The sequence below is a fragment of the Thalia democratica genome, chromosome 7, assembly GCF_965202585.1.
Source record: "Thalia democratica chromosome 7, ktThaDemo2.hap1.1, whole genome shotgun sequence".
In the NCBI taxonomy this organism is placed as follows: domain Eukaryota; kingdom Metazoa; phylum Chordata; class Thaliacea; order Salpida; family Salpidae; genus Thalia; species Thalia democratica.
In genome coordinates, this window is record NC_139171.1 from 41,925,118 (window position 1) to 41,937,652 (window position 12,535).

The 12,535-nt window shown below is 23.7% G+C and overlaps 1 protein-coding gene across 1 annotated transcript in view; it reads right to left on the reverse strand.

The window, feature by feature from the left end:
- LOC145841037 (sodium channel protein type 4 subunit alpha B-like) overlaps nt 1–12,535 on the reverse strand; it is a 65,280-nt gene that overhangs the window by 41,176 nt on the left and 11,569 nt on the right. Inside the window, exons 9-15 of the mRNA XM_082948393.1 lie at nt 11,185–11,320; nt 9,070–9,915; nt 7,805–7,952; nt 6,729–6,872; nt 3,204–3,245; nt 1,724–1,893; nt 1,158–1,348 (exon numbers count right to left, since the gene is read on the reverse strand). Coding sequence (XP_082804519.1) covers nt 1,158–1,348; nt 1,724–1,893; nt 3,204–3,245; nt 6,729–6,872; nt 7,805–7,952; nt 9,070–9,915; nt 11,185–11,320 — 1,677 coding nt within the window. The remainder of the gene's footprint in view (nt 1–1,157; nt 1,349–1,723; nt 1,894–3,203; nt 3,246–6,728; nt 6,873–7,804; nt 7,953–9,069; nt 9,916–11,184; nt 11,321–12,535) is intronic.

The following is a 12,535-nucleotide window of genomic DNA, read 5'->3' on the forward strand; positions in this document are numbered from 1 at the left end:
CCTAAAATTTAAAAATCGCCCCCCTTTGTCAACTTACTATGTATTGCCTACGACTTACTAAAGTCGCTCAAAAAGTGGTGATACTGCCAACTTTAGGAAACACTGATCTAATTTCTAATAAACACTACAGCAATATTTTTTGTTAAAACTTTATAAATTTACAAGTATATGTAAAATAATTATCGATCTATTTAAAACAAGTCTACACAGTTTAGAGGGTCGGCTGCAGTTGTGAAGTTTTAGAAATGTTTTCTTTCATAAAATTATGCAAATGAGATAAAGTTATAATACAAAAGAATAATAAGAACATCTATACCTTTATCCCTAACCGACCTTACCCAAGTATATAAAAAATATACTGAAAAAAAGAAGTCTTTCTTACTTAAAACTTTAAATAAAAACCAGTAAAATATTACCCAATCAGAAGCGACCTTAGAACTGCCGCCGACACCAGTTAAGACGATTTAATAATACAAAAGTTTTTTAACACTATTTAGTTTAAGTACAGTTAATTATTTTTGCTTTGAAGTATTAGAATAACTTACTTTTTAAAACTAATGATAAAACAAGGTTTTAACAGAAATTACTTTAATTTAAACCACAAATATTCTTAAATACTATTACGTACACAAAAAATAACTATGTTTATTTTTTAAATGCATTTAATGTGTAACACTACAAAAGTATAAAAGTTGTTTTCTTTATACTTTTTTTTAAATAATTTTCATAAATAATACAAAAGTGTTACCTAAATATTTAGTTTTCTTTTTTTGTGGTAGAAGTTAAAATTTTAAAATTTATATAATTACTGTTAATATATATACTTCTAAATTAGTGCTTGCTGGTTTTAAAGTTTTAAATTGTTTGGTGTGTACTAGTGTTTTTAAAATATTGTTTAACTTTACGTTTTCTTTTTTATTTATATCTAATAGATTAAGGCAGTAATGAAAATTCTAAGTAACCTTTGATTAATAAATAGATAGCTAAAATAAGCTATACAAATGAAAGAAGAAGAATTTTGAAAACATTAAGGTTATCCTATATAACTTATATTAGTTATAAATTATATAACAAAGTTTAAAAAATTTAGTTAACTTATTATTATTAGTTAGTTTTTGATACTTTATTCTATGTGAATGGTGTAACTTTTTAGATACCTTCAGGAAACTCAGGTACATGTAACTTTTTTTGATTTTGAACTGGTGTAGGAGGAAATATTTTTACAAGAGGTGTTTTAGCAACAGGTATGCTTTTTCGTTTTTTTAGAGACTTGCCTATTGTATTTATTTCGACTTCTACTTTAGAAATTTCGTCTGCAGAATGTGACAATTTGCGTGATTTTTGGTTTCTGGGATAGGATAAAAGTTTATTGTAGTAAACAAAAAAAGCAACCAATTTAAAAAATAAGACATTTTTGTGTTATTTTAGTTTAGCTTTTAACTATAATAATTTTTGTTCAATAAAAAACTATGTAGATCAACAACGTACAATTTTTAACAAGTAATTTAAAAAAATTAAACCAACTCAAACTCTATGTTCATTAAAAATTATTCTTTAGTAGCTGTTAATTTTTTTTTAGTTTTAGTGCATTTGAAATACATCAGTTTGAAAACAAAATAGTTACTTTTTTTCAAAAGTAGAATTTTTACAATTAAGTTTTAAGCATCTTTTTTTTTTTTCAAATGTTTTTTCAATCGAAATAATGGTAGATAATGATATTAACGTGTCGTTGTCTGGTTGCTTTTCAATGGGCTTTATATTTAAAGAAGTTGTTATATTAGGATAGCTTTGGGCTTCCTGCTGTTTGGTTTTTTTTCTAACTGCCCTCCTCTTTGTAATTTGACGTCGTTTAGTGGGTGATTCTTTGCTTCCAAAACTTGATGGTAAGGGGATCTATAAAAAATAAGTTTAACAAAAAACGATCTTTTTTAATTCAACTAAAAGAAAATTTAGTTAAAAATTACGCTTTTGTAAGTACATACTTGTCTTTAAAAAAAAACCATTAGCTGAGACAGTCTACTGCAACTCAACATGCATTTTATACTGAAAAACTAGTATCTTTAATAAAAATTAATCTTCAAGATAATTTGTTTTAGACTATTAAATTTTTGTAATAAAGTTTAAACTTATTAATCTGTGCTAGTACTACTGTATGAATCTTTTAATATTTGATAAAAGATAACAATTGGTATCTTTTTTATTGAAAGTAAAAGAAATTGTTTTTAATATTCTATGTTATTTTAATACTCTTTTAAATCTTTTTTACAAAACTATTTATTTTAATTATTATTTATTGGTTTTTTGAAAAACAATACATTAAGCGGGTAGGTGTTAAAAATGCACGAAGGGACAATTTAGAACGAAGGGTCACTTTTGCACGGTTTAAAACTTTTTTTATTTAGATTGTTTTTATTTAGTTGTTAACTTATTTTTCTTTTATTTTTTTATTATTCCTTTTATCCCTAATTCTTACCCTTAGTCGGTAACTTTTATTTTGTTATTAACGTTTTATCTTTTTTTTTAACTATCACGGTTACCTTAACTCTTACCCTTGGTCGGTACTTTAATTCTATTGTTTTTTTATTAGTTTATACTTTTTATTTTTTGATGCAAAATTGACACTCCGTGCAAAAATGACCCTTCGTGTAAAAGTGTTTTTGTACAAAAATAACTCTTTGTCTCCATTTTAAGCGTACTATTTTTTACCAAACAAGTATTTAACTAACAGTTTTTTATTCATAGAATTAAAAATTAGAAGTTGTAGACATAAGGGCAAGTTTTAAAAAATTCCGGGAAAATTTTTTCAAACACTTACCTAAATAAAAACTAATAAAACAAAACTTTATTTCTGTAACACAAAGCTTTTGTATTTAAACTTACTCTAACTTAGCTTTCTTAAACGGAACGTATACTGAATTACACCTGCTTTTTAGAAGTAAAACATTTAAACATGAAGGCAAATTTTTTGTACCCTCTTTTATACTTTATTTCTTAAAACTAATTTTACTAAACATTTTAACTAACTCTTAACAGTTTAAATCACAAAAAAAGTGTTTGCCTTAAAAACTATTAATAAACTTTTTTTTTGATGTTATAACATTTTTTAATTAGAAAAGTGGTTGTAGTGTATAATTAAACCTTTTTATTTTAATAGTTTATGATTAAATGAGCTAGAAGAGATATTGAAATTAAAGCAAACTAACTTTATTACGCTTTTTCGGACTAATATCATTCCCTTTCGCTTTCTGTTTGGATAAAGAAGAGTATATTAAGTTTGATGTACCATTTAACTTTAACTACTTATTGTAGTTTTTCTATTATAATAATAAATTAGATTTAACTTATTCATAGATTTAACTAAAAACAATAAACAATCAAAACATTAGTTAATTTCGTGACTAGTATATAAAAACTAGTTTAAACTGTTTTTATATACTGTTATAAACTGTACATTATCATAAATTTTCTTAAAAAAGAATAAATTTGAGAGATACAGTAAGCCTAGCTAAAAAAAAACTAAATCAAACATATGCTAAACGTATTAACTCTAAATAATTAACTAGAACTGATAGTAGTTTAGACATGAGTATAAATATATTCTGATGCAGTTCCAACTACAGTTTTATGCTAAGATTATTAAAATTTTAAATCTTTAAATAGTTATAATTTTAGTTTATTTTGTAGTTCTTATCAAAGTACATAACAAATTAAGTTGTAAAATTTTACAGTATAACTGAATCATTTTAGTTTGTTTGATACTTGTAGTTTAGTGTTAGTTTATATATAAAACAGATATAACAATTGAAAACAATAGTAGACTTAAAAACTACTAAACACATGAAAAACCAATGGTATAAAAGTCCTTGCAACAGCTTTTTGTAGATTGAGACTACTTAAAGTACTATTTGAGCAGGTGAAACTTGTACTAATTTTGATGTAATTTAGTTTTACGAAAACTGTCAAGCAAAAATAGTTATTAAAAGTTAATTAAGTTTAAAAGGTTAATTAATTAATTTGTAACTCTATCTTGCGTTCTTTAACTTAATAAATGTTATTAACAAACTAAAAGTAAGCTTATTTATAGTACTTATTATTTATTCTATAAGAAAAATTTCATAAAAAATTGTTGTGTAAGTAAACAGAAATATTTTTTGTATTTTTCGATAATCTTGACTTTGTTTTAAAAGTATATGTACAACACACATAAAATTTTAGTAAAAAAATTCAAACTTAGTTAAAAGATAGTAGAAGCAAAAACATATGGCAATTCGATAAGAAAATTTAAAAAGTTTGAATTTCGGCTCATGCTATTTAATTATAGTCAGAACTCTTTAAATTACTGTATTGCTGTGGACAAAAAATAGGCTTTAATTAATTAAAATAACAAAATTTTGTTGTATACTAGTGTTAGTCAAAACCCAAAGTTAAACTTTAATATCAAAAAGCACAAGTCTAATTTAAAAGCCAAAATCAAAAAAGAAATTATATGTAAGCACAAAGTATCGTTTCGAAAATACTTAAATGACCAAGACAAACTTTGAAAACTACCAACAAATTACTGAAATATAAGAAATAAGGTCATTATGAAGTGAAGCTGAAAATACTAAAGGCACTAGTTTACTATATATTTGTAAATCTAAAAAAGTTAATAGCATAAAATTTAAAGGAATAAAATAAAAAATTAAGTATAGACTTTACAAAGTCATTATTGCCAAAAAAACAAAATAACTCTCTAAAATAAGAAAATAAAATATTTTGTTTATTGTATTTAGTTTATCGAGGAATAAATTTTTTTGAATAGTTACTAATAATATGTTATTTCATAATTATTATACTTTTTGTATGTATTAAATTTTTTTATTTAATAAAAAAATAATTTTTTATTATCTTTCTCATTTTTTACAACAAACGAAAAAAAAGAGTTAAATAAGATGGAATATAGTTTGTGTACCAAGCTATCAAAAATATCATATATTGCTCTATATATTATTTTCTTTTTTTTTCATCTATAAAAAATATTAATTTTTTTTAGTTTGTTTTATAAATTACCTATTTGTGTTATTCAATGAAACCCAACAATTAGTAAAAAGCTTAGTAAGTTTTTGTTTCAAAAATATTGTTGTTATCCTTAGTATAATTTTTTTTTTTCTCAAATACAAAGGGTAGTTAGGCAGAGTATCAAATCATTATTATAATGATTAGTTATACCACCATCTGTAAATTTCGTTTGTATACTACCGTTTCTAACTCAAATTTTTAAACTCGACAACATTTTGACATTATGTTGAAACTTACAATGTTTTATAGACTATTAATTTTTAAACTTTCGTTTTCATTTTAGAAAACTTGTAATTTGTGCACAGTAAAGGTAATTTTAATTTGGTTTTTTAACTATATCTCACGAAAAACAATTAGGTTTTTTGGACAATGATATTTTTGTTTTAAAGAACTTTATTTTGAAAGCTATTAGTTAAACGACCCGGTGTCAATATTTTTTTTAGCACTAATTACTTAGATCGAAAGTACTTTTATACATTCAACGAAATGCCTTTAAATAATAAATAATCTTATTTTAATCGGTACTATAGTTTTATTAGAAAAAAATTGAATTAAATAAGTAGATAAAGTGAAAAGAATGGCATACATGCTGCTCAATGTCAAAAATGTAATGTGTTGTATGTAGGTCACACCAAAAACAGTTTGAATATAAGATGGATTGCCCACAAAAATATGTTCAATGAATTTCAAAGAAAACTTTAATTAGATTATTAAGGTGAAAAATACGCATCTTAAATGTAAAAGTCGGGTATACTTTGTAGTCGGCGGGTCAGATTTGTTTTAAAAACATTTTTGCAGTCCAGTAACTTTTTTCTTACAAGAACTATCAGTAGACCAGTGATTTTAGAAAATTATGTTATAAAAGCTTAAGAAAAATTAAGTAAAACTAAAACTAAAAATTGCTTAATAAGCACTGATATGTAGCAAAAAAAATATATTGCGAATTTCTTTATATTAATAAACTTAAAATAGTTTCGCTTTCAAAAAGTATTTTTAACATTTTAAATAAAGTTAATGTGTAGTGAACCCTATGAATGTTAATTTTTTATTATTCCTTCTTGCTGTAGTAATAATATTCTATAAGATAGACTTTTTTAACGACTTTTTTATTTGGGATTTCCAGTATAGTCAATGTTGAATAAGAAATAGTTTCCTCGATAACCATATACTATTTCAAAACTTAATAATAATTTTAAATAGTCTTTTAATATTGTTCTCTTATATAATAAAAGTTTTATGGTTTTCTGCATAAGGAATTTCAAAATTATGGTTTGTTTAATTATTTTTTCTGGACTTTAAGTAATTTAGAAATTTTAAAATTTCATATAACAACTTGAGTATTTTTTCAAATTTGTTTAAACAGTTTTAGTAGTAGTCGAGGTATATTCATTTTTGCAATTCATCATTTTTTATGAGTTAAAATGCATTTTGTTTAATTTTTATTTTAGGAAACATTTTTTCGTAAGTTTCAACTGTAGTAAATAGCTCGCATACTTTGAAAACAACTACGTTGTTATAATAAAAGTCTAAGTTTAATAATGATTTATCTATTTAAAATTCAGTATACATAAAACTTATCCTTAAGTCATCAACTGCATACAGTTTTCATAAAACGTTAAAATAACTAAGTTTATTGTTAAAATATATATAAAATTTTGTGCAAAACATACACTTTTGTCTTGTTCAACTTTAACTAGTTGTTCTTCGTAGGCTTCGTACACAACTGCCAAAATTAAGTTTACTAAGTAGTATGATCCTAACAAGACAATCACTACATAAAAAATAGAGTACGCTGGTCCTGAAGTATGAATTGTCTGAAAAAAGTGTTCACCAAAAAAAAGTTATCAAAAATATTACATGGAAAAAAAATAATTAGGTATATCAAGAACCTGGCTTAGCAATAAAAACTAATTAATTTAAATTAGCGATTTTTTTATTTATTTGAAAATAGTTCAAAAACTAGTTTGTTTTTATGTATAGCTATTAAACTTGCTTTTTGTTTATACAAGCATAAGTGGCGAACGTTTTACATTAAAAATTTAGCTTCGCTTAAAATACGCAAATTTAGCATAAGTAAAATGAATTTAGAATTTGAAATGTTATTCTTTTTAGTGTGCTACTTAGTAGATACTTTTGAAAAATAACAGTTAATAGAACAAAAAATAAGCGCTCATAAAAATTGGTCCAAGGACCTGGTGTACAAAAATCTTTTGGTTATCGAGTCGTACACTATTTGGATACAGTTTAACATCTTGTCAAGGATAAAAAATGTTAGCTAGTTAATAATAAATAGTATTATGCTTAGTAAATTCAAAAACATAACTTAGTTATGAAAATTATTTAATTAAGCAAGCACATTAAAGAACTCTTTTTGTTGGAAAAACTTTAAAATTATTATGTAATTTGATAATAAACAAAACAACAGTATTTAAAAAAAAATTAAATGTATTAAAAGCTCACAACTAATAATGCTTTAAAGAAAGCAAAGTTTTAAAACTTATTGTCAGATTAAAACAATTAAATATGTTAACTTATGTAAGTTATTACGCTCTCACTTAGAAAATTGATATTTTTTAAAATAAAACAAACTATTTTTTGTTTAAACTAGATCTAGTAAGAAAAAAATGTTGGTGTTTTGCGTCTTTATTTTAAAACATTTTCGTTATTTTAAGTGCTCAAGTGAACACAAAATGTAAAAGTTTAAAATTTCCATACATTTTATAAAGTTTACAGGTAAAAAACTAACTAAGTAAAAATTTCTATTCCAAGCGTCAAGTGTAACTAATCGAAAAGCATTCAAAAAAGAAAACTCAAAATTATCAAAACTTGTGTATGAATAATCTGGATTTTCTCCAGTTTGCACGCACATGTAGCCTGGTGGTGTTGTGTCCGGCCTAATTTTTTTGTATTTATTAAAATTTTAAATTTTATTTTAACTTTTAAAGTAAATTTTATACTCTTTTTTAAATATTTTAAAATGTTTATTTTTCATACCTATAAATTTTTGGTTAGCTTTATTATACAATAAAGCTAAGGTATAAAGCTAAAAACCGAAAAAAATAGAGCAAAAGTTAAAAGTAAGAAGATAAATTACAAGAACTCCATGTTGTATAAGAAGATTAAATACTAAGTTAAACTATTATTTTTGTTTGTCACGTACAGTATAAATTTATCATGATAAATTTTTTGTGGTAAATCAAAACCCACTAAAATTTTAAAAGAATAAGACTATTTTATTAATCTTTACTTTTCGATTTATTAAAGTAATTTCAATTTTTGACATACTTTTGTTTTCATACAAGGTGGGGCAGAAGTCATTTTAGAGCTTAAACATGTTGTTAGTTTGAAAAACTGAGCTGATATTTATTTTCTGACTATATTTTATTAAAACCGTTGGATAATATTACGGAAATACCCTGCACTTAATAAAATCAAATCATTCTTTCAATATCGTGCTTCAATTACGCATTATTTAACGAGCATATAGTTACAGTGAAAATGAGTCTAGTAACAACGCTACAAGGAGCATAGATCATCAGCTTAAGCAACAAGATGCTATAACCAATCTTCCAAGAAGTGGAAGACCTCAAAATTATGAAATAAAAAAATGTTGGTATTGTAAAAATATCCAATCGAAGAGGCTTGAATAAACTTTAATGTATATGGCAACGTTTAAAACATGCTTTTTTGTTCTTATTTCAAACCAAACCAAATAAATTGCTAATTTCACTTACTGGAATTGATTCATAACCATAAATAGAAAAACAAATTAGTCTTCAAGTTTTATATCTTTGGGTGATTTTTGCCCTACCTTGCGTTATTTTGAGAAAAGTTTTAACGGTTGTATAGTATGCTTGTTGAAAATACAACTTTGATTGTTTAATGAATGACTTTAAATTTTAAGTACAAGTTATTTTAAATACTGTGAAAGTAGTTCATAAAACAGATATAATTTCTTCTACCTATTACAACTTTTAGCTTAAAAAAACTCCTACTTTAGTAAGATCTAACCTCCCCATCCTGCAATAGATTTGATCTTTCTTAAGTCTGTCTGTTGCGTTTAGATGAAAATGCAAACCCATTGAAGGCTCCTGTTTAGCTCTGTTTTCTTCTAGTTCAAACCACTCGCTTTTTGTTTTTTCATCCATTTCATTCACGCTTTTTGCAATAAAAAGTGTAAAGAGTGTGTTTGATGGTGAAGTTTTGTTTTTTAAATTTACATATAATCGAAAGTTTGCTACTATTCCGTTTAACCATTTTTTCCCTCTTATAAACTTTTCTTCCAAACTAGCATTACTTAAGCAGTTCAGTAAATCATCAGCTGAAGTATTAAAATAGCTTTCACAGTTTTCGTGTAGATTTAATTTTGTTCTGTTTGTGCAAATTTTTTCAATAAAACTCTTATTGTCATCGCTTATATTAAGAACATCATTTAATGTTTCATTTGAACTAATCTTGATCCATTGTTCTAACTTTGTTTGCAAGTACTGGAAACTAATATTGAGGTTTGCATATGAAGTGTTAGTTAAATTATCACTTTCTCCATTAAAAATACTGTTAACGTTTTCTTTTAACTTATTTTCATTAATGTCGCATTTAGCACTTCTCAAGCTACAGATTTTTCTTACTTCTTTGTCTGTATGGTGCGTAAAATTATTACAGTTATAAAAATCGACCTTTAATCGAATTTTGCCTTGTGGGACGTTAGTTTGGAAACAATGCTCATTTTTTTTAAGTTCTTTTACCATATTACCATAGTAACTACCATTGAAAACAGTGATACAATTCTTATCTCCTTCGTCAAGTTCGTAATTGCAATTTTGTCTTAACTTGTACTTACACTTTCTGTATATATACCTGTTTAAAATAACTTTAATTTTTAAACTATATTGCATTGCATAGTTTTATTTTAACAAAATAGTTATAAAATTAGTTAAGTGTTAACATTTTAACAGAGTCATTAATGAGTAAATTATATCAACTATTTTCTACAAAAAAATTACTAAAAGAAAATATTTATTAAAAGATATTAATAACAGTTATTATTTACTAACAGATATTTTAATATAAAATCAATCATTTTTTTAGTTGTTTGTTTACATTTTTTAAAATACTGTATTCATACTGAAACTCTTTAGGATTGCTTATATTTCTAGCTTACTACCACAGTTAACAGTTTAAAATTGATTTTTTTTATTTTGAATCAGTAGCTTTAATAAACTTAACACTATATTTTTGTAAAAAAAAACTGTACACAAGTAAGCAAACATTTAAGATAAAACTCATATATTTATTAATTTTATACTATTTGTTTTTGTTAGCTTTTTGTTATGCATTTTTTAGAGTTTTTTTCTTAGAAACAAAAAAAAAAAAAAGATTTACAAAGTTTATGAGTATTCTTAAAATCCCATTTTGTTGATTTGATCTAAAATACAGTTTTTTTATTGTTAAAGGGAAACGTGGTCTTTGCTTACTCGAACTTATTTTTAAAGAACTAACATTAGTTACTTTTGTTTTTGTTTTAAATAAAGTTTTACTAGTGTATGCTTGTTTACATTTTAAAATCAAATTTACTAATTGAACGATTGGTATTTTCAAGTTTTTAGTTTTTTGGATAAATTAAGTTTTTTTTATTAATATCAAACTATTTTAATTTAAATGTTTACAGCTATTTTATAAAAAAAAAGTTTTTGAACAATTAATAATCAAAAATTAATTTTTAGGTTACTATAACTTTAAGTTTAAATGCAATATTAGCCTTAGGTAATGTTTTTTTCTTGTTTCTTTTTTATTTTACAACACAACAGAACTTTTGAAATATGCTTTTAAAAGTTAAGATAAATATACTCTTTTAATGCTCTTTTAATCTATTAATTTAAAACGCTTTAAATATTAAAATTTGTTACCTGAATTTAAAGAATCAAAGTACAGAAAAGTATAAACTTACTGAAGGTTTAATTTTAATGTTATAAAACAAAAAAGATGTAAAAATAGTTTACTACATTTTTTTATTAAATATAAATTGATGAACACAAAACTATAAAAATTGACTAAAAAAAAAGTTTTAATCTTAGAGAAGCAACTTAGACTGTATAAATAAATTACAATTAAAAACTTAATAACGACCTGCATTTTCGATAGTCTCCTAAACAAGTTTTGTTTTTTATAACAACCGTACTTAAAGGCTGTAAAATTTCAGTAATGGAAACTAAAGCAGACTCTTTCCAAGAATCTATAGCATCAATATTAATTGTTGTTTTACCTGTTGAGTTTGTTATAATTTACGATAAAAGTTATTTATATTAACAAAAAAATAAAACTATATGCAATATATAAACAAAAAGAAATAGAGTTTTGTATAAAAATATCACAGACATTATGTTTAAAATTTATCCTAATTATTTTCTTCATTTTCAAAGAAGTGAACAAATTTTCTTTACTCATGGTTGTTATTAGCTTTTCAGACCTTTTTATAAGTTAATGTTTCTTGTTGTAATCACTATATGTAAAAAAATAATGCTTAACAATTAATTATTTATTTTAAGTTTTATTTCATGTTTGAGGTTGCTAAACTATTTTTCGGACAAAATCAATAGCTTGATTTTCTACTCTTAGTAGTTTATATGTTTTGTTTTTTGTTTTCATCCTTTTTGACTTTTTTTCTAAGTCATTATTGTAGAAACTATATTTTATACTTAATTTTCATAAACTAATAATTATTTTTGAGTTGAGTAAAAATCAAAAAAATTTTATTAGATAAAATATGTTAAGTTAAAATGATTAGTTTGTAACTAAAAATTTTAGTTGTTTGTTTAAGTTTATATTAAAGTAATTTTAACTTTAAAATATTTGTTTAACTGTTATAGTTTTAAACAATCTCCAATTCTATATTAGTCAACTGTTAACATAGTATAGATTAAGATATTTTTCACTGAACGACAAAAAAGAGCGCTCAAAATATTTGGTCCTAGGACTTTGTGCACGAAAAAACTTTTCGGTTATCGAGTCGTATACCAATTGAATACCTTTTAACGTCATGTCCGGACAGAACTTGTTAAGAACAGAAAACTCTATAATAAAAATAACAATAGTGTTTGAACTTTGCATAGAGATTTCAAGTATTTAAATATCATATTAGTACAAAGTTTATACTCAACTGAATCTTTATTTAGAAAACATTTATAATTATTCAATTTTTTTAACAGAAATAAGCTCATTAAAAAAGTATTAGTCTTGTTTAGTGTTTCTCTTTAATAAATATAATAATGAAGTTCAGTTTTTTTTTCATATTTATTTAAGAATTTTGTGTTTTTTCTAACATACAAAACACACAAACTTAGAAAACTATTTTTTAAGCTGTAATAATAGATATTGTTTAATTTAACATTTAAGTTGTTTTAATTTTGAGCTATTTAAGATATTCTATAATGTAGTGATAGGAAAAAAGTTATACACTTTTAAACTTTAAAATACTAAT